The sequence below is a fragment of the Muntiacus reevesi genome, chromosome 2 (genome assembly GCF_963930625.1).
Source record: "Muntiacus reevesi chromosome 2, mMunRee1.1, whole genome shotgun sequence".
In the NCBI taxonomy this organism is placed as follows: Eukaryota; Metazoa; Chordata; class Mammalia; order Artiodactyla; family Cervidae; genus Muntiacus; species Muntiacus reevesi.
Window position 1 is genome coordinate 267,746,323 of NC_089250.1, and position 21,765 is coordinate 267,768,087.

The 21,765-nt window shown below is 45.5% G+C and overlaps 1 protein-coding gene across 4 annotated transcripts in view; it reads left to right on the forward strand.

Annotated features, from left to right (window-relative positions):
• Nucleotides 1-6,966, forward strand: part of TRPM4 (transient receptor potential cation channel subfamily M member 4) — a 41,241-nt gene extending 34,275 nt beyond the window's left edge. For 3 of the 4 annotated variants that reach the window (XM_065926488.1, XM_065926489.1, XM_065926490.1), the window contains 8 exons: nucleotides 1,814-1,946; nucleotides 2,127-2,301; nucleotides 2,524-2,701; nucleotides 5,299-5,492; nucleotides 5,778-5,910; nucleotides 6,127-6,199; nucleotides 6,292-6,397; nucleotides 6,624-6,966. In XM_065926488.1, the coding sequence (XP_065782560.1) occupies nucleotides 1,814-1,946; nucleotides 2,127-2,301; nucleotides 2,524-2,701; nucleotides 5,299-5,492; nucleotides 5,778-5,910; nucleotides 6,127-6,199; nucleotides 6,292-6,397; nucleotides 6,624-6,628 (997 nt within the window). In that variant the 3' untranslated portion in view covers nucleotides 6,629-6,966. Of the gene's footprint in view, nucleotides 1-1,813; nucleotides 1,947-2,126; nucleotides 2,302-2,523; nucleotides 2,702-5,298; nucleotides 5,662-5,777; nucleotides 5,912-6,126; nucleotides 6,200-6,291; nucleotides 6,398-6,623 lie in introns of those variants that run through there. The other variant, XR_010661740.1, reaches the window with a different exon arrangement.
• The last annotated feature ends 14,799 nt before the right edge of the window (nucleotides 6,967-21,765 follow it).

The window sequence follows — 21,765 nt, forward strand, 5'->3', positions numbered from 1 at the left end:
TAGCAATACCACTGATATTTTAGATATTTTCGTCAAGCTCATCATTTTCTAGATGGGGGAAGAATTGCATGTGGAAAAAAAAGTCCAAAAATCTCAGTTTACACAGGACAAATTTCCAGCATTCTCCAGAATTGAATGGATGAACTGTTTTATTTTGCCAGTCCCTTCTGGATGGACATTTCAGTTGTTTCTAATTTTTTATTATTTCAAAGTTATAAAAGTTTACATCCCGGACGTACACTTTGTGAGTCAAAGGGTATAGGTATTTTTGAGGTTCATTGGTTTTCCTTGTAAAAATAGCTTCCTCCAGCTACACACCCATCATCTGGGTAAGACACTGCCCCCTTGAGGACTTGCTTGATGATACCTAGTATTTTCAATCTAAGATTGTAGCTCTCCAATTATTAACCTTTACATGTTTTGCCAATCTGATGGGTAAAAATGACCTCTCCTTGTTCTAATTTATGCATTCAAGACTCCTAGTTGGGTAAGTTGGGCACCTTTCATGTCTAATGGCACGTGTACTTTATCGCCTGTCTTTTCATATTCTCTGTCCCAGTTTTTAATTTATTGTGTTCACTGATCTCGTGCATGTATATATTTTGTGGTAGGCGCTCTTCTTATACTCTGGATCCCAATCCTTGGTGGTTTTGCTCTAAATATCATCTTACAGTCTGCAACTTGTCTTTTCATTTTCATATGTTCTTTAAACACTTTATTCTTTAACCTTTCATTTTGAAAAACCCTTAGACTTATAAAAAAAATGTTGCAGAAACAGCACAAAGAAGTCTCATACACCATTCATCCAGATGCCCCAAATGTTAACATCTTACATTATCAAAACCAGGAGATTTTATTTAAATTTCATCAATTGTCCACTGATGTCCTTTTTCTGGATCAGGAGCCAATCCAAGATTCCATGTTGCCTTTAGTTGTCACATCTTAATTGTCTCTAATATGGGACAGGTTTTCAGTCCATCTTCAACTTTTACGATAAGTTCAGACTAGTTATTTCGTAGAATTTGCCTCCATTGGAGTTTGTCTAATACTCCCTCAGGATCAAATTTAGGCTATACATTTTTTGGCAGAAAATTCTGCCTTTCTCTGTCCATCATATTTATGTAATCTTTTAATACACATATGTTTTATATTTCAAAGTAGTTAATTTTTCAGTATTTTGTCATGATTTTGTGTCTGGTATATAGGACTCTTTTTCTTATATGACAGTTATCTTATTTCAAGTTCATGAAGAAATTCTTCTATATTTTCTTATTAAGATTTGATGTCTTACCTTTAACTTTAGGTTTTTAATCCCTTCAAAGTTTAAGTACAGGATGATGCAAAGTAGGGATATAATTTTCATTTTCCCCTTAGAGATTGCTGACATTATTCACTGTTTGACCTTCTTCTGTGAACTGTGTGTTCTTAGCCTTTATCCATTTTCCTGTTAGGTCCATTGTCTTCTGCTTATTGGTTTGCTGGAACGCTCCCTATCTTGCCATTTATAGGTTGGGCAAATATACCTGCCGTTTTCCCAACTTGATGTTATAGGGACCTCCTTCCCAGCTTTTTGCTAAGGCCGTTTTTCATACAGCCATTATTTAACGGGTACCAGCGCCCTGTGAGGCCCAGCTTGGCAATGTCACGGTGCCAAATTTTAAGTAAACCCCAGGTGAATTGGAGTGGGGAGTGTCCCAGTTCTGGCCCTGGAGAGGCCACATCCTCGCCTTCAGTCCGGTGTTGGGAAGACTCGGAGCTTTCTTTGCACGCTGTAACCCTTGAGTGACGTCTGCCGCGTCTCCCCACACCCCAGGCTGACCCCGGGCCTGTATGACCTGGGCCGCACTGTCCTCTGCCTTGACTTCATGATCTTCACGCTGAGGCTGCTGCACATCTTCACAGTCAACAAACAGCTGGGGCCCAAGATCGTCATCGTGAGCAAGATGGTGAGGGGTGGGGTCGCGCTGGTGTGGGCGGGGCCTGAGGATGAAAGGGGCGGAGCCAAGAAGCTGTCATGGATTCGCGGTAACTGAGCGTCTGGTGAGGAGAAGGGGCTTCGGGCACTGGGGCGGGGCCAGAGTAGGGAAGGGCGGGGCCAGGCTTGGTCTCATCTTCCTCTTCTGCAGGTGAAGGATGTGTTCTTCTTCCTCTTCTTCCTCGGCGTGTGGCTCGTTGCCTACGGGGTGGCCACTGAGGGGCTCCTTAGGCCCCAGGACCGTAGTCTCCCGAATATCCTGCGCCGCGTCTTCTACCGGCCCTACCTGCAGATCTTTGGGCAGATCCCTCAGGGGGAGATGGACGGTAAGGAGGATGAGAGGACCTGACCTCCAAGTGAGCCCCCCTCCTCCTCCCTTATCTCTCGGTCTCTGACCCTTCCCTCTTCTTCTTTGCGTGTCTGTCCCCCTCTCTTTGTGGGATTCTGTCGCCCTCTCTCCGGGTCTTTGCTCTCCTCCGCCCTCTGGATTTCTGTCTTCCTTAGGTCCCTGTCCCTCTGGCTCCATCTCTGACTGTATCCCTTCACAGTGGCCCTCATGGAGCACGGCAACTGTTCACTGGAGCATGGCTCATGGGGGTACCCCGAAGGGACCCTCTCGGGCAGATGCGTCTCGCTTTATGCCAACTGGCTGGTGGTGCTCCTCCTTGTCGTCTTCCTGCTGGTGGCCAACATCCTGCTTCTCAACCTGCTCATTGCCATGTTCAGGTGAGTCCCTACCGCCCTGGTGGCTCAGACGGTGAAGAGTCTGCCTGCAATGCGGGAGACCTGTGATTGATCCCTGGGTTGGGAATATCCCCAGGAGAAGAAAATGGCAATCCACTCCAGTATTCTTGCCTGGAAAATCCCGTGGACGGAGGAACCTGGCAGGCTACAGTCCATGGGGTCCCAAACAGTTGGATACAACTGAGAGACTTCACTACTGCTCTTTGATGATCTGGCCTCATCCAGCATGACCCTTGACCCCAGAGTGACTCTTGATCCCAGCTTAACCCTTGATCCCAGCATCATTTTTGATCCCAGTCTAAGTAATTCTAGTTTTAGTTTCTGAACTCTGATTAAAATCTAATGCTGGCGGAGAAGGAAATGGCAACCCACTCCAGTATTCTTGCCTGGAAAAATCCATGGACAGAGGAGTCTGGTGGGCTGAAGTCCATGGGATTACATGACTGAGCGTATGTGCACGAGGTTGGAGGGAGATGGGTTGGTAGCAATAAACTGGGAGAACTAAAAAAAAAAAAAAAAAAAAAATCTAATGCTGGCTTGTTCCCAAATCCAGCCAGAGTGTGCTCTTGACCTGGACTTTGGAATCTGATCCACTCTCTGAGTCCAGGCTGAAGATTAAAATGTTTAAAATTGTGGTTATATATATATATATAACATAAAAACTGCCACCTTCTCCATTTTAAAGTGTATAATGCAGTGACATTAATTACATTTATAACGTTATACAGCCACCACCACTATTTCCTAAACATTTTCATCACTCCAAACAGAGTGTGTAACCATTAAGCAAGGGATAACTTCTCATTTTCCCCTCCCTGCCAGTCCCTGGTAACCTCTACTTTACTTTCTGTCTCTATGACTCTGCTTCTTGGACGTAAGTAGAGTCATACAGTGTTTATTCTTTTGTGTCTGGCATAATGTTTTCATGTACCACTACTCCATTCTTTTTTATGGCTGAACAATACTGATGTACTGATAAAAGGCATCCATTAGTTGATCCATTCATCTAATGAGACTTGGGTTATTCCATCTTTTGGCTGTTGGGGATAATGCTGCAATGAACACTGGTGTTTACGTATCTGTTTGAATCTCTGTTTTTATTTCTTTTGGTTATATTTCTAGAATAGAATGCTGGGTCATGTGTTAATTCGGTGTTTAGCTTTTCCACATACTTATTAATAGGTGCTTTCCTTATTGAGAGGTTATAGCCATCCTAGTGGGCATGAACTAGTTATTTCATTGTGGTTTTGATTTGCATTTTCCTAATGACTAGTATTCTTGACTGGAGAATCCCATGGACAGAGGAGCCTGGCAGGCGACAGTCCATAGCGTTGCAGAGTCGGACACAACTGAAGCAACTTAACATGCACACATCCCTCCTATAATCCTTTTAATATGTAGTTGAATTAGGTTTCTAGTATTTTGTTGAGGATTTTTTCATGTATATTCATAAAGGATATTGGTCTGTAATTGTGATATTTTTATCTGACTTTGATTTCCCTGGTGGCTCAGATGGTAAAGCATTTGCCTATAATGTGGGAGACCCAGGTTCGATCCCTGGGTCGGGAAGATCCCCTGGAGAAGGAAATGGCAACCCACTCCAGTATTCTTGCCTGGAAAATCCCATGGACAGAGCCTGGTGGGCTATAGTCCATGGGGTCACAAAGAGTCGGACACGACTGAGCAACTTTGCTTTCACTTTCACCTTGATATCATCATGGTGATGCTGGCCTCATAGAATGAGTTGGGAAGTGCTCTCTTCTCTTCAATGTTTTGGAAGAGTCTGAGAAAGATTGGTGTTAATTCTCTTTTAAATGTTTGGTAAAATTCACCAGTCAAGCCATCTGGTCCTGGGCTTATTTTGTTGGGATATTTCTGATTAGTGATTCAATCTCTTTACTTGTTATAGGTCTTTTGAGATTGTCTATTTCTTCTTGAGTCAGTTTAGGTAATTTGTGTGTTTCTAGTAATTCTTCCATTTCATCTAGGTTGTTTAATTTGTTGGCATACAATTATTAACAGCATTTTCTTATAATGGTTTTTGGCTTCCCAGGTGGTGCTAGTGGTAAAGAATCTGCCTGCCAATGCAGGAGACGTAAGACACACTGGTCCCATCCCTAGTTGAAGAAGATCCCCTGGAGAAGGAAATGGCAACCCACTCCAGTATCCTTGCCTGGAGAATCCCATGGACAGAGACGCATGGTAGGCTACACATTAGGGTTGAAAAGAGTTGGACATGACCGAAGCGACTTACCACATACATAATGGTTTTTAGTAGGATTCTATAAGGTTGATAGTAATGTCCCCATTTTCATTTTTGATTTTAGTTACTTGTGTCCAGGCTGACTTGTGAACCTGACTCCAATCTCTACCTAATTTGTGATAGCTTTCCCAACTTAATCTCTGACATCCGACTCTGGAGCCTCCTAACCCAGCTACCAAATGCCTCTGACTTTATTGATCCTGACATCTGCCTTCTGCCTTGGGTTTCAAACAGATATTGACTGACGGGTAATCTTAATCCACTTTTCCAAGGGGCGCCTCTACCTCTAGTGACTCTTGATCTCTGGTCCCTACAGCCATACCTTCGGCAAAGTACAGGGCAACAGCGACCTCTACTGGAAGGCGCAGCGCTACAGCCTCATCCGGGAATTTCACTCTCGACCCGCACTGGCCCCGCCTCTCATCTTCATATCACACGTGCGCTCCCTCATCCATCGATTTCGCAGGCGCCGGGCGCGCTTGCCACCATCCCCAGTCATCGAGCATTTTCGTGAGAGCCCGGCTTGGCCCAAAAGAGAGAAACTCAGGGGGCGGAACCTGGAGAGAAAGAAGAGCATGATTATGCAGGAGGAGGACGCTTAGGAGCACTAGTGGGCAGGGCTTTGTCTGTCAGGGGGCCGGGCGTGGGGTATTAGTGGAAGACCAAGAACGGTGAGGAGGTGCGGTCTGGGAGATCACTGAAGCTCGAGGTTTTGGGTGGGGAAGCTGGGTCTAGGAGCGGGCGTGGCCCGAAGATGGGCAGTCCCTTTGACTCTATTCTGGCCACACTGTCCAGGGGTCCACCTCTCGAAGGAAGCGGAGCGGAGGCTGTTGACATGGGAGTCAGTGCAAAAGGAGAATTTCTTGCTGGCGCGTGCTCGGGACAAACGGGAGAGCAACTCTGAACGTCTGAAGCGCACGTCGCAGAAGTGAGGGCGGGGCCTGGTCCTGGGCGGGGCTTCTGACCTCCGAGATCGGTCTCGATCTCGTGACTTACTTCCTGCAAAGGCCAAGGCTAGAGGCGGAGCCTACGGGGGCAGGGTCCTAGAATGCTAGGGAGGAAAGCTGAGCTCCGGGGGGTGGGTCTTTCAAGGTGGGCGGGGCTGGTAGGCTGCTGGCACCCACCTAAAACCCTGGATCCCCAGGGTGGACACAGCATTGAAGCAGCTGAGACAGATCCGCGAGTACGAGCAGCGTCTGAAAGGGCTGGAACAGGAGGTGAGGACCCCGGGCCAGGCTGGAGGAGGATGGCTAGGGTGAGGGGCAGCAGATTCCGGTCAGGTTCCCTGATGTCTTCCGCTGCTCCCCAGGTCCAGCACTGTACCCGTGTCCTGGGCTGGGTAGCTGAGGCCCTGAGCCGTTCTGCATTGCTTCCCCCAGGGGGACCGCCTCCCCCAATCCCACCAGGGCCCAAAGGTCAGTATTTGCTGTGTGTATGTCTGGCGTCTGTCACCACCTACGTCTATGTCCTTGCTTTCTGGGTCTCTGCCCATATCTCAGTGTTTCTCTCTTTCACTGGCCTTCCTTTGTCCCTGGTTCATTCTTGGTCTCCTTTGCTTTTTGTGCATCTTTCTTTTTGCCAGTCTCTTATTTTTTCTGCCCTCCTGTCTATGCCCATCGCTTCTTTTCTCTCTTCTCCCAGACTGAGCCCTGCTGGTGGACGTCAAGGAGTAGCTGCCAGGGGGAGTTTTGCTCCCAGAGTAAGGCCTAGCAGGCCCTTGACTCCTGCACCTGGCGACCTTGTCTTTGAGGTGAACCGGATACCCATGGACTACCACCTCGGATGCTGCCAGGGTCACTCAGGGAGTGTCATCCATGCAAACCACGGCAGGCCTGGCTCCTCCCAGAACCAGCCCTACTCTGGGAGGATGAGCCTCGGGAGCCCAGGCGTTCCCTCTCTGAGCCCACCGGACTGGAGAAGGCTACCGGGTCCTTGCGGTACAGGGACCAGAGTCCACTCACAGCTCCCCACACTGGGGAAATAAAGCCGTTTGAGAGGAGTGGGGTCTGAATGCTGGATTCTTTGGGGAATTGGTGGGTGGCTAGATCCTTTTGGGATGGCAGCTGAAGCTGGGGGTGTGTTTGGGGTCCTTGGTCCATTTGCTGCTACTGCATTTCAGGTCTCACCGGGGCTGTTTCTTCCTCTCAGCCCCACTGTTCCTGTCTGACTCAGGCCCAGCACCTCTTGTCTGCACTGCGTGATGACTCTCACTTCAGTGGGACAAGAACCCCATCCATCTGTACCCCCCAACACCCGTTCCTGCCTACCAGTGCAAAAAGAACTTGGAGATAAAAAGCAAATTATTTCCTGGAGGAGGGGTGGGTGGGCACTGTGTACATCTGCTTTGGCAATAGGGGAACAGATGATGCAAATTTGAGTAGATAACTGCATATGTGTCTTTAAAAAGTCTAATTAGTGGAAAATTGCAGGCCATGCACGCACGGAATTGAGGCAAATATGCATCATTATACATGCCATTTAACTAAACAACCCGTAACAAACTAAACTGGTAATGACAAGGCTGAACTGACAGCAATTATTAGTAAAATAGCAAGAAAGCCACCAACAACACACATCCAAAAATGAAAACCAAAACATCCTTTTCCCAAATTGGAGGAATTCCAACTGTCTGCCACTTTGGGTGCAGAGTAGCTTTGAAATATTGCCAAGTGTTTTGTGGCAACCAGCTATCTCTGGAAGATAACCAAATCAGTTTGCAGTAACCCAAGTAGTAATATCATCAGTAATGACGATGGTGACAACAACAGCAGCTAACAAGAGTGCTGTGTGCCTGGCATTGTGTTTAAGTGCTTCACAGGTGCTAAGTCAAGGAATTCTCATGAAAACCATATAAGGTAAGTGCTGATGTCTCCATTTTGCAGATTAGAAAACTAAGGCACAATAAAAATTAAGTGACTCACACAAAGCCACAGAGCTAGAAACTGGTCCCCTAGAGAAGGGAATGGCAACCCACTCCAGTGTTATTGCCTGGAGAAGGGGGTTACAGTCCACAGGGTTGTGAAGAGCACTTGCTGTGATGTACTTATGCGCTCAGTCGTGTCGGACTCTTTGCGACCCAGGTCTCCTGCTTTGCTGGAGATTCTTTACCATCTGAGCCACCAGGGAAGCCCAAGAATACTGAAGAATACTGAAGTGGGTAGCCTATCCCTTGTCCAGGAATAGAACCAGGGTCTCTTGCATTGCAGGCCAATTCTTTACCAGCTGAGCTACCTGGGAAGCTCTTTGCAGGGCCCCAGGATCACAGAACTGAGCATCTAGAAAGGCCGATTTGAAGCAACTTAGTACACAGCACAAAGGGGACGTTAGAGGGAGAAGTGAAAGGCAACGGAGAAAAGGAAAGATACACCCATCTGAATGCAGAGTTCCAAAGAATAGCAAGGAGAGAGAAAGCCTTCCTAAGTGAACAATGCAAAGAAATAGAGGAAAACAATAGAATGGGAAAGGCCATGGATCTCTTCAAGAAAATTAGAGATACTAAGGGAACATTTCATGCAAAGATGGGCACAATAAAGGACAGAAATGATATGGACCTAACAGAAGCAGAAGAGATTAAGAAGAGATGGCAAGAATACACAGAAGAACTGTGCAAAAAAGATCTTAATGACCCAGGTAACCACGAAGGTGTGATCACTCACCTAGAGCCAGATATCTTGGAGTGCAAAGTCAAGTGGGTGTTAGGAAGCTTCACTGCGAACAAAGCTAGTGGAGGTGATGGAAATTCAGCTGAGCTTTTTCAAATCCTAAAAGATGATGCTGTGAAAGTGCTGCACTCAGTATGCCAGCAAATTTGAAAAACTCAGCAGTGACAACAGGACTGGAAAGATCAAGGAAAGGCAATGCCAAAGAATGTTCAAACACACAATTGCACTCATATCACACGCTAGCAAAGTAACGCTCAAAATTCTCCAAGCCAGGCTTCAGCAACACATGAACTGTGAATTTCCAGATGTTCAAGCTGGATTTAGAAAAGGCAGAGGAAGCAGAGATCAAATTGCTAACATCCACTGGATCATCAAAAAAGCATGAGAGTTCCAGAAAAACATCTACTTTTGCTTTATTGACTAAGCCAAAGCCTTTGACTGTGTGGATCACAACTAATTGTGGACAACTCTTGAAGAGATGGGAATACGAAACCACCTGACTTGCTTCCTGAGAAACCTATATGCAAGTCAAGAAGCAACAGTTAGAACTGGACATGGAACAACAGACTGGTTCCAAATCGGGAAAGGAGTACACCAAGGCTGTATATTGTCACCCTGCTTATTTAACTTATATGCAGAGTACATCATGAGAAATGCTGGGCTGGAAGAAGCACAAGCTGGAATCAAGATTGCCGGGAGAAAGATCAATAACCTCAGATATGCAGTTGACACCACCCTTAATGGCAGAATGTGAAGAGGAACTAAAGTGCCTCTTGATGAAGGTGAAAAAGGAGAGTGAAAAGGCTGGCTTAAAACTCAACATTCAGGAAACTAAGATCAGGGCATCCAGTCCCATCACTTCACAGCAAGTAGATGGGGGAACAATGGAAACAGTGAGACTTTATTGTTTTGGGCTCCGAAATCACTGCAGATGGTGACTACAGCCTTGAAATTAAAAGACGCTTGCTCCTTGGAAAAAAAGCCATGGCCAATCTAGACAGCATATTATAAAGCAGAGACATTACTCTGCCGACAAAGGTCTGTATAGTCAAAGCTGTGGTTTTTCCAGTAGTCATGTATGGATGTGAGAGTTGGAACATAAAGAAGACTGAACACCAAAGAACTGATGCTTTTGAACTGGAGAAGACTCTTGAGAGTCCCTTAGACTGCAAGAAGATCCAACCAGTCAATCCTAAAGGAAATCAGTCCTGAATATCCATTGGAAGGACTGATGCTGAAGCTGAAACTCCAACACTTTGGCCACCTGATGCGAAGAGCTGACTCTTTAGATCCTGATGCTGGGAAAGAATGGAGGCAGGAGGAGAAGGGGGTGACAGGGAACCAGATGGTTGGATGGCATCACTGACCCAAAGGACATGAGTTTGAGCAAGCTCCGGGAGATGGTGAAGGACAGGGAAGCCTGGCATACTGCAGTCCATGGGGTCGCAAAGGGTCGAACATGACTGAGTGAACAACAGCAGAGGGAGAGTGGCAACTGGAGGAGGAAGAAGGGATGGGCTGTTTCCTGTTTGCTTCTGGTTCCTGAGCACAGCCTCATAGCACTGCTTTCTCTGATTACAGTTTCCATCTCCCCTCCAGCACTCCTACGACAAGTTCCATATATGCCCTCAGTCACACCCACTCCATCCAGGCAGCCCCCTTTTCTAGAGTGGGTTTCAGCTCCCAGAAGCACTTCTCCAAAAGTTTAGGTTCTGATAGCTCTATTCTCTTCCCTTTGTCACTCCAGCCCTGGGGGTGATAACTACTTCCTGCAGTTTACTATTTCTGTACTAACTCTGTGCTTCTATTTCTTTCCCAGTTGTCTGAGACATGTTTAATATACCCGGTTCAGTTTAGTCACCCAGTCGTATCTGACTCCCTGCCACCCATGGACTGCAGCACGCCAGGCTTCTGTGTCCATCGTCAACTCCCTGAGCTTACTCAAACTCAAGTCCATCAAGGTGGTGATGCCATCCAAACATCTCATCCTCTTTCGTCTCCTTCTCTTCCCACCTTCAATCTGTCCCAGCATCAGGATCTTTTCCAATGAGTTGGTTCTTCACATCAGGTGGCCAAAGTATTGGAGTTTCAGCTTCAGCATCAGTCCTTCCAATGAATATTCAGGACTGATTTCCTTTAGGATTGACTGGTTTGATCTTCTTGCATAGCTTTGACTATACAGACCTTTGTTGGCAAAGTGATATCTCTGCTTTTTAATATGCTGTCTAGGTTGTCCATGGCTTTTCTTCCAAGGAGCAAGCATCTTTTAATATCATGGCTGCAGGCACCATCTGCAGTGATTTTGGAGCCCCCCAAAATAAAGTCTCACTGTTTCCATTGTTTCCCCATCTATTTGCTGTGAAGTGGGACTGGATGCCATGATCTTAGTTTTCTGAATGTTGAGTTTTAAGCCAAATTTTTCACTCTCCTCTTTCACTTTCATCAAGAGGCTTTTTAGTTCTTCTTCGCTTTCTACCATAAGGGTGATGTCATCTGTGTATCTGAGGTTATTGATATTTCTCCTGGAAATCTTGATTCCAGCTTGTGCTTCATCCAACCCAGCATTTCCCATGATGTAGTCTGCATATAAGATAAATAAACAGAATGACAATATACAGCCTTGACATACTCCTTTCCCAATTTGGAACCAGTCTGTTCCATGTCCAGTTCTAACTGTTGCTTCTTGACCTGCATACAGGTTTCTCAGAAGGCAGACCAGGTGGTCTGGTATTCTCATCTCTTCAAGAATTTTCCACAGTTTGTTGTGATCCACACAGTCAAAGGCTTTGGCTTAGTCAATAAAGCAGAAGCAGGTGTTTTTCTGGAACTCTCTTGCTTTTTTGATGATCCAGCAGATGTTGGCAATTTGATTTCTGGTTCGTCTGCCTTTTCTAAATCCAGCTTGAACATCTGGAAGTTCACAGTTCACGTACTGTTGAAGCCTGGCTTGGAGAATTTTGAACATTACTTTGCTAGCATGTGAGGTGAGTGCAATTGTGCGGTAGTTTGAACATTCTTTGGAGGAGGAGATGGCAACCCACTCCAGTATTCTTGCCTGGAAAATCCCATGGACGGAGGAGCCTGATGGACTGTACTCCATGGAGTTGCAAAGAGTCGGACACGACTGAACGACTTCACTTTCACTTTGAACATTCTTTTGGCGTTGCCTTCTTTGGGATTGGAATGAAAACTGATCTTTCCAGCCTTGTGGCCACTGCTGAGTTTTCCAGATTTGTTGGCATATTGAGTGCAACACTTTCACAGCACCATCTTTTAAGATTTGAAATAGCTCAACTGGAATTCCATCACCTCCACTAGCTTTGTTCCTAGTGATGCTTCCTAAGGCCTACTAGACTTTGCATTCCAGGATGTCTGGCTCTAGTCCAGTGATCACACCATGGTGGTTATCTGGGTCATTAAGATCTTTTTTGTACAGTTCTATGTATTCTTGCCACCTCTTAATCTCTTCTGCTTCTGTTAGGTCCATACCGTTTCTGTCCTTTATTGTGCCCATCTTTGCATGAAATGTTCCCTTGGGATCTCTAGTTTTCTTGAAGAGATCTCTAGTCTTTCCCATTCTATTGTTTTCTTCTATTGGCTTTCTTATCTCTCCTTGCTATTCTTTGGAACTCTGCATTCAAATGGGTATATCTTTCCTTTTCTCCTTTGCCTTTTGCTTCTTTTCTCAGCTATTTGTAAGGCCTCCTCAGAGAACCATTTTGCCTTTTTGCATTTCTTTTTCTCAGGGATGGTCTTGATCCTTGTCTCTTGTACAATGTTATAAACCTTCATCCATAGTTCTTCAGGCACTCTATCAGATCTAGTCCCTTGAATCTATTTGTCATTTCCACCATATAATCATAAGGGATTTGATTTAGGTCATAACTGAATGGTCTAGTGGTTTTCCCTACTTTCTTCAGTTTAAGTCTGAATTTGGCAATAAGGAGTTCGTGATCTAGCCAGTCAGCTCCCAGTCTTGTTTTTGCTGACTGTATAGAGCTTCTCCCATCTTTGGCTGCAAAGAATATAATCAATCTGATTTCGGTATTGACCCTCTGGTGATGTCCATGTGTAGAGTCTTCTTTCATGTTGTTGGAAGAGGGTATTTGCTATGACCAGTGCATTCTCTTGGCAAAACTGTTAGCCTTTGACCTGCTTTTTGTACTCCAAGGCCAAATTTGCCTGTTACTCCTGGTAGTTCTTAACTTCCTACTAGAAGTTAAGTTGCATATACTGGAAGACCCCTATTTATTTATGTTGAAATATCTCTATGACAGGAAAACTCCAGGTCTTGCAGGTAGAAATCTGAACATGAGTCATCAGATGGAGAGATATAATCTCTATGTCATTTCCACACATAAATCAATTTTGGAAACCAAATGTCCTGGAATTGAAGAGGAGGTTAGGTGTTCTTGGGGAATTATAAAATACTATAAATTTATATTTGAATCTTTCCTACTTGTATATTTTCCCACAAAGCACCCATTTTACTTCTCCATTGCACAGCCTTAGTGTGGTGGGTATCCTGACCCTTTGCATGACCACTGGTGACCACAAAGCACTTATCTTGGTGCTGCTTTTGAAAGCCACAAAGAGTTTACCTGGACCATTATGAAGGTGGAAGATATTCCCTCTTAGGAGTGATGGTAGGTCACTAGCAAGGCCAGTAAGTGACTGGGTGTCCATCAACCAAGATTGAGCAGCATAGCCATGATCTGCTAGTCTAGGGTCCTCTGGAGGGGCTTCTGAGTACATGGAACTGCTGCGGCATTCACTAGCCTGTGAAGCTAGAGAACCATATCCCTGGGATATCTGCTCTGGGGACTTCCCTGGTGGTCCAGTGGTTAAGACTCCGAGCTCCCAGTGCAGGGGGCTTGGGTTCAACCCCTGGTTGGAGAACTAGGTTCCACGTGCCTCAACTAAAGATCCCGCATGTCACAACAAAGACTGAAGATTCTGCCTGATGCAACTGAGACCAGGCTTGGCCTAAATAAATAAATATGTGCTCAGTCGTGTCTGACTCTTTCCAGCACCGTGGACTGCAGATGACCTGCCCAAGGACCCACCAGGCTTCTGTGTCCATGGGATTTTCCAGGGAGGAAAACTGGAATTTCCTATTCTAGGGGATCTTCCTGACCCAGGGATCGAACCCTGGGTTTGGTTTCTCACGTCTCCTGAATTGGCAGGTGGATTCTTTACCACTAGCACCACCTGGGAAACCCAAATAAATAAATAATAAAAACAAACAAAAAAATTATATCTGCTCCAGTCTCAGATATGGGAGGAGGGAGAGTGGCCATCCGTAGAATATGCAAGCCCCTAAAATCCTAAACAAGCGGGTCATTTGAACAAGAGGTTTATTTTACACAGAAAAGAAAACTCCAGATAAGGGACTGCAGGTCATCAGAGAAAAGGAGGAGACAGGGTGCAGTGAGGACTCCTGAATGCATGTGCTTGGTGACTGAAGGCTGAGGGCCTGCTATGTCAAAGGGACAAGTTGGGCTAGAGAGGACAGCTGTGAAGGCTGTGCAGAGCTGCAGCCAAAAACTGGAATGCTTTGGTAGCTGCTGTGGAGCAAAGACTTAAGACAAACCAAGGGGATGATACGCAAACCTAGACCGAACTAGAGAAAAACTGGGTATCAGAGATGTTTTTGTCTCTTTTGGGTGAATACCTGAGATAGGGGGGGTCTGGATCGTATAATAAGTGGAATCTTAGTTTCCTGACCAGGGATTGAACCCGGGCCCCAGCAGTGAAAGCTCCGAGTCCTAACCACTGGGCTGCCAGGAAATTCTGAAGTGGCTCAGCTCTTTTCCTAAGTGGTTGTACCTTTTGCATTTCCACCAACAATGTATGAGAGAATTTCAGTTTCTCTGCATTCTCACTAGTACTTGCTGTTATCAGTATTTTTTAATGAGCCATTAATAGGTTTGTAATGGAGTCTCATTGTGGCTTTACTTTGCCTTTCCCAAATGATTAATGATCTTGAGCATCTTCACATTTACTTATTACCATCCATATAGCTTTTTTGGTGAAGTGCCAGTTGAAATCTTTTACCCATTTAAAAAAAAAGGGTTGTTTTCTTATCAATAAATTGTAAGATTTAATGTATTATGGATACATCTATATCAGATATGTACTTTACAAATGTTTTCCCTCAGTAGGGAGCTTACTTTTTCATTTTCTTAATAGTGCCTTTTGGAGAGTGGAGTTGTTAAATTAACAATGAAATTTTTATCAGCATTTTCTTTTACAGTTGATGCCTTTCTGTCCTGAGAGATCTTTGACAAACCCAAGTCACAGAGGTTTTCTCTTTGAATTTTATAGTTTTAGGCTTTACATTTAGGTCTGCAATCTATTTTGGTTTGGTTTTGTGGCCGTGCAGTGAAGCTTGTGGGATCGTAGTTCCCGGACCTGTGCCCTTGGCAGTGAAAGTGCAGAGTACTAACCACTGGAGCACCAGGGAATTCCCTGCAATGTCTTTTGAGTTCATTTTTATACACAGGTTAAATACGTAGGTTTTATACATGCATATACTCAAGGTTGTGTATTTTTGCAAATGGGTAACTTAATTGTTTAGCATCATTGGTTAAAAAGACTCTTCTTTTTGCTATTTTCCTGGCACATTTGTTGAAGATCAGTTGGCAGTAGATGATGTATATAGGCCTATTTCTTTTTTTGGCCACACCACAAGGCATTCGGGATCCTAGTCCACCCACCAATCTTTTAACCCATGCCCCCTGCAGTGGAAGTGTCGAGTCTTAACCCCTGGACCACCACAGAAGTCCCTGTGTGGGTCTGTTTCTGAGCTCTCTATTCTGTTCAGTACATCTATGTCAATCTTTTCACCAATACCATACTGTTTCGATTACTGTAGCTTTATACTACAAGTCTTGAAATCGGGTAGTGTGAGTCCTCCAGCTTTGCTTTGCCTTTTCAAAATTGTTTTCATCACTCTACGCAGTAACCTTGTATCCAGTAAGAACTCACTTATTCTCCTCTGTCTCCAGTCCCTTAGCAACCAGCAATCTGCTCTTATCTCTATGGATTTGCCTATTCTGTATATTTCATATAAAGGGAATATGTGGTCTTCTGTGCCTGACTTTCACTAACCACACAGGTTCATCGATGTTGTAGTATAACTTCATCCTTTCCATAGCTGAATAATAGCCATAGTATGGATATATAACTTCAAAAAATCCGTCAATCCACTGATGAACATTTGGGTTGTTTGTGTTTTTTAGATATTGTGACTAATGCTGCTATGAATGTTCAGGTACAACTTTTTGTTTGAACAGTTGTTTTCAGTGTTTTGGGGGGGCATATAACTAGGAGTGGAACTGCTGGCAATTCTACATTAAAGTTTTTGAAGACCTGCCAAATTGATTTTCACAGTGGCTGCTCCATTTCACATTCCCACCAGCAGTGTATGAGGTTCCAAATTCTTCAAATCCACACCAATACTTGTTCTTTTGTTTTTTTTTTTTCCTTCGGTTTTGATCTCCTGGTGGGTGGGCTTCCCAGGTGGTGCTAGTGATAAAGAACCGCCCCCCCCCCCCCACCGCAAATGTAAGTTAGACATAATAGACGCTGGTTTGATCCCTAGATTGGGAAGATCCCCTGGAGGAGGGCATGGCAACCCACTCAAGTATTCTTGCCTGGAGAATCTCATAGAAGTACCTCCATAGCCATTAAGCCAGCCCATTAAAACTGTGATTTCTCTTTCCTATTCACGGCTTCTACATGGTTTCTGTAGCCTGCCATGAAGAGGACATGCTAACGTCCCTGGATAGGAGAATCCCCTGACACATAGGAGGTGATCAGGCTACAATCTGTGCAGTTGCATGGAGTCTGATATGACCAAAGTGAATTCATACACCCTGTGTGACATTTCACGGTGAGTTTGATTTGTATTTCCATAATGACTAATGACACTGAATTTTTATGTGCTTTTTAGCCATTTGTATATCTTTGGAAGAAACGGCTTTTTAGTTATGACCTCCACTGCTTCTATAGCACTCCCCACCACCCAATCACAGTTAACTAAGAATGGATGGGTCTTGAAGGAAGACAAATACAGACCCTACTGTCCAAGTCATCATCTTAAGGACTATCTAGGCTTAGACATGTCATAGCTTAGAAAAGACAAACTGTTGGTCCTGCACTCCCTGACTTCAAAGGATGTTCAACAAGGATCAGTCTTTGTGGAGTTTGCACAGTACATCCTCCAGGTGGAAATTTCACTAAAGTTGATGCTGTAGTCCCTGACTAATGCATGTTCCTCAAGGAGGAAAGAGCACTTGAATTCGACTGATAAGGGTCACCGTGAGGGAAGGGAAGCTGAAGTGACCTTGCAGAGTAGGGGCATTTGGGCCAATTCAGTGTGCTGGTATGTTTTCCTTTATTGAAGATATAATTGGTACTGATTGGAGTCCCAGGTGGCTCAGCGGTAAAGAACCTGGCTGCCAATGCAGGAGACACAAGAGATGCAGTTTCGATCCCTGGGTCGAGAAGATCACCTGGAGTAGGAAATGGCAACTCACTCCAATATTCTTGCCTGGAAAATTCCATGGACAGAGGAGCCTGGCGGGCTTCAGTCCATGGGGTCTCGAAAAGTCCGACACGACTGGGCGAGTGAGCGACTGATGTTTACTTGTTCATCCTGTGATCGCCCCATAAGTGTCAGGGTATTGTCTCACCCAGGGATTGTACCATGTGTCATCCTCTTTATGGCAGGATACAGAAACCACGTGGAAGCCCAGAAGAAGAAAGGGAAATCCCAGTTTTAACTGCTTAATGGCTATGGAGGCACTAAGAAGCCATTTCCCAATACCAGGGCGCCACCTGCCGGACGCACCTGCTGCATACACTCCTTTCAAGAAAAGTGCAAGTGAAGTCGCTCAGTCGTGTCCTACTCTTTGTGACCCCACGGACTGTAGCCCACCAGGCCCCTCCATCCATGGAATTTTTCAGACAAGAGAACTGGAATGGGTTGCCATCCCCTCCAGGGGATCTTACTGACCCAGGGATGGAACTCGGGGCTCCCACATTGCAGACAGACGCTTTACCGTCTGAACCACCACTATTAATTGCTGTTTTGCCAAAGAATGTTCAAACTACTGCACAAGTGCATTCATCTCACACGCTAGCAAAGTGATGCTCAAAATTCTCCAACCCAGGCTTCAACAGTACTTGAACTGTGAACTTCCGGATGTTCAAGCTGGATTTAGAAAAGTCAGAGGAACCAGAAATCAAATTGCCAACATCTGCTGGATCATCAAAAAAGCAAGAGAGTTCCAGAAAAACATCTACTTTTGCTTTATTGACTAAGCCAAAGTCTTTGACTGTGTGGACCACAACAAACTGTGGAAAATTCTTCAAGAGGTGGGAATACGAGACTACCTGACCTGCCTCCTGAGAAACCTATATGCAAGTCAAGAAGCAACAGTTAGAACTGGACATGGAACAACAGACTGTTTCCAAATCGGGAAAGGAGTATGTCAAGGCTGTATATTGTCATCATGCTTATTTAATTTATATGCAGAGTACCTCATAAGAAATGCTGGACTGGATGAAGCACAAGCTTGAATCAAGATTTCCAGGAGAAATATCAATAACCTCAGATATGCAGATGACACCACTCTTATGGCAGAAAGTGAAGAAGAACTAAAGAGCCTCTTGATGAAAGTGAAAGAGGAGAGTGAAAAAGTTGGCTTAAAACTCAACATTCAGAAAACCAAGATCATGGCATCCGGTCCCATCACTTTATGGCAAATAGATGGGGAAACAATGGAAACAGTGAGAGACTTTATTTTGGGGGGCTCCAAAATCACTGCAGATGATGACTGCAACCATGAAATTAAAAGACGTTTGCTCTTTGGAAGAAAAGCTATGACCAACCTAGGCAGCATATTAAAAAGCAGAGACATTAGTTTGTCATCAAAGGTCTGTATAGTCAAAGCTCTGGTTTTTCCAGTAGTCATGTATGGATGTGAGAAGTGGACTATAAAGAAAAGTGAGCACCAAAGAATTGATGCTTTGAACTGTGGTGTTGGAGAAGACTCTTGAGAGTCCCTTGAACTGCAAGGAGATCCAACCAGTCAATCCTAAAGGAGATCAGTCCTGAATATTCATTGGAAGGACTGATGCTGAAGTTGAAACTCCAATACTTTGGCCACCTAATGTGAAGAACCAACTCATTGGAAAAGAGTCTGATGCTGGGAAAGATTGAAGGTGGAAGAAAGGAATGACAGAGGATGAGATGGTTGGATGGCATCACCACCTTGATGGACGTGAGTTTGAGCAAGCTGCAGGAGGTGATGATGGACAGAGAAGCCTGGCGTGCTGCAGCCCATGGGGTTGCAAAGCGTCGGACACGACTGAGCGACTGAACTGAACTGAAGCTCCGTTGAAAGGCTGATCCTCAGGTCATCTCAGTTTTGCAATTGAAAAGTAGGGGCTTCCTCTTTGGAGACAACTTAACCCCCACCCCCCCACCCTGCCCAAACACACACACACTGCCTGAAGCAAAGCTGCTAGTTTCGTGAGTTCTCGAAAGTGACTGGGCCTGGGTCACTGCTTGTTGGACTGAGTTAAAAGCCAGTGGTTGGTGGCCCGGTGGTTAAGAATCTGCCTGCCAGTGCAGGTGACATGGGTTTCATCTTGGGTCTGGAAGGCTCCTACATGCCATGGGCAACGAAGCCCGTGCACCACCAGTGCTGAGCCCATACCCTAGAGCCTGTGCTCCACGGCAAGAGAAGCCGTCATGATGAGGAGCCTGCGCACCTCGGGGAAGCGTAGCCCCTGCTCACCACAACTAGAGCAAGCCCGCCTACAGCAGCGAACACCCGAGGGAGCCAAGAATTTTTTAAATTTATGAGAAGTGGAGGAGGATTCACAGCAGTCATCCAACCCCAGAGCCAAATTTGGAAGACACTGCAGTCAAGGATAAGGTGGGACTTTCTATTCTCCCTCCTGCCCACATGCATCTGGTATTAATGGTTGTTGGACCCATCTCCTAAATAATCAACTCAGAAAGATTTCTGACTTTACCTTCTTCCTCTCCTGGTCCACACGGCTTAGTCGGGCAGGTTGGGCACTGAATGTGGTCCTCCCAGTGAGGTTGCCTCTCTTCTTGGCTGCCTCCTGATAATTAATCTCCTGAGATCTAAGGTGTGGGGGAGTTATATAGACCATTTTGAGAATTTAGGATTCTGCCCCCTGACCATTCTTGGGTCACCTTTCTTTCTGCTGGACGGCCTGGTGGTCATACCCTCCAGGTGGCTGCCTGGTACAAAGTGAACCAACTAGAGAGTTCAAAATGATTCCTGGTTTAGTCACCAGCATTCTTTTGTCGGCATCATGCGACCCTAGATCAGGGGTTGGCACACTACACGCGTAGTGTGTGGGATAAATCTGGCCTGTGAGCTAAGAGTGGTTTTTACATTTTTTAAGAGTTGCAAAAATCAAATAAAGAGAATACACTTGGCCCCCTTTGCATCCACGGGTTCAACCACATGTGATAGAAAACATGTGAAAAAATTTTTAGAATGCAAAACTTCCCACACTGGGTATTATTTACATAACATTTATGTTATATTAGGTATTAAGTAATCTAGAGATGATTTAAAACATACGGGAGGATGTGTGTAGGTTATATGCAAATACTACATCATTTTATATAAGGGGCTTGAGCATCTGAAAATGTTGGCATCTGGGGAGTGGGGGAGCAGGGTCCTGCAAGCAATCCTGAGGGACAGGATTGTATGCCATAGAGACCATGTCCTGAAAAACCAAAACTATCATCTGACACTTTATAGGAAAAGCTTGCAGAACTGTCTTAGCAGAAACTACTTGCCGAAGCTCCTCACGTGGCTTCCCCAAGTCAATGTCATGGTCATTCAGATCACAGTTAACAAAACCCATCCCTCCACATACACACTGCAGGACCGTCCTAACCAAGACACGTCTTCCTCCACAGCCCACTGCAGAGAGGCCTGAGGCCCCCACCCCACATTCCCCAAGATCACCAATCTCCCCCAACACAGAGGCCACCTCGCATGTCCTCAATTCCCTCCCAAGCTTGTGGGAGCCCCTCAGACCAGGGAATGTAAGTTGCATGCCGGTATCCTAGACACAAGGGTCAAGAAGCACTTAACCCCCTGGTGAGGAAATGAAAAATGAAAGGATTCCAGACTGGGAGCCAGACCCCCTCGCTTCTCTCTCCACCTGGGTCGCTGACTGGTTGATTTGACCACAGTGCTGTCCTTTCTTTTCTCTGAGCCTTCTGCAATATCCACTTCCTGAAAGGAGAGGTGGGAGAGGGAGACCGGCCACAGGCCTGTCTGTCAATGTCTTGTTCAAGTATTAATAGGGGCAGGGGGCTTCTCATAGCATCTGGGAAGGTGTTCTCCATGCCGGAACTTCTCACTCACCCTCAGCCTCACATAAAACCACCTTCTGACTACCGCTCTGCGTGTAGGACTCATTGTCTACACTGGCCTTTCTCTTACCCTACCAGATGCCTGATTCATGGTGGCCCTTCCTGACTCTGAGAGGGGAGGAGAGACACAGAGGGGAAGGTGAGGGTGGAAGGGGGACCAGATCCACTCCACTCACCTCCAGCTCCCTGGGTCATCCTAGACCCAGGGTCCACAGAGAGTAAGGGAGGAGGCAGGAGGCCACGAGGGGAGTCTCGGGACAGGTAGGACCTGGGGGCCTCTGCCTCTTTCAGGGCTCTCCAAACGGGGTTGGAGAAGCCATTACATTGGGAATGCAGGAAGAAAAATTTAGAATTTCTACTTACATTTACTTTTTTTTAACCAGTGTGCAAAACAAATGAAACTTAACTGACATCAGGTATATAGAATAATGGGAGTTCACAGGTAAATTTTCTACCTAGGTTGGGGATGTTTTTTCAGAAAGTGGGCGCTAATAAAGAAGTGTCATAAAAGATGTTTAGACATGTTTCAGATAAATAAAAGGTGCACATGAAGATTTGAGAAGTGACTGGGAACCAGAGTTGGGGATGATGGAAGCTGGCATTGATTCTCAAGGTCATGACCTTTGGGGGGTAGGCAGTGGGAAAGAGGGGTTTTTGCCCAGGAAGTCACTAAGGAGTG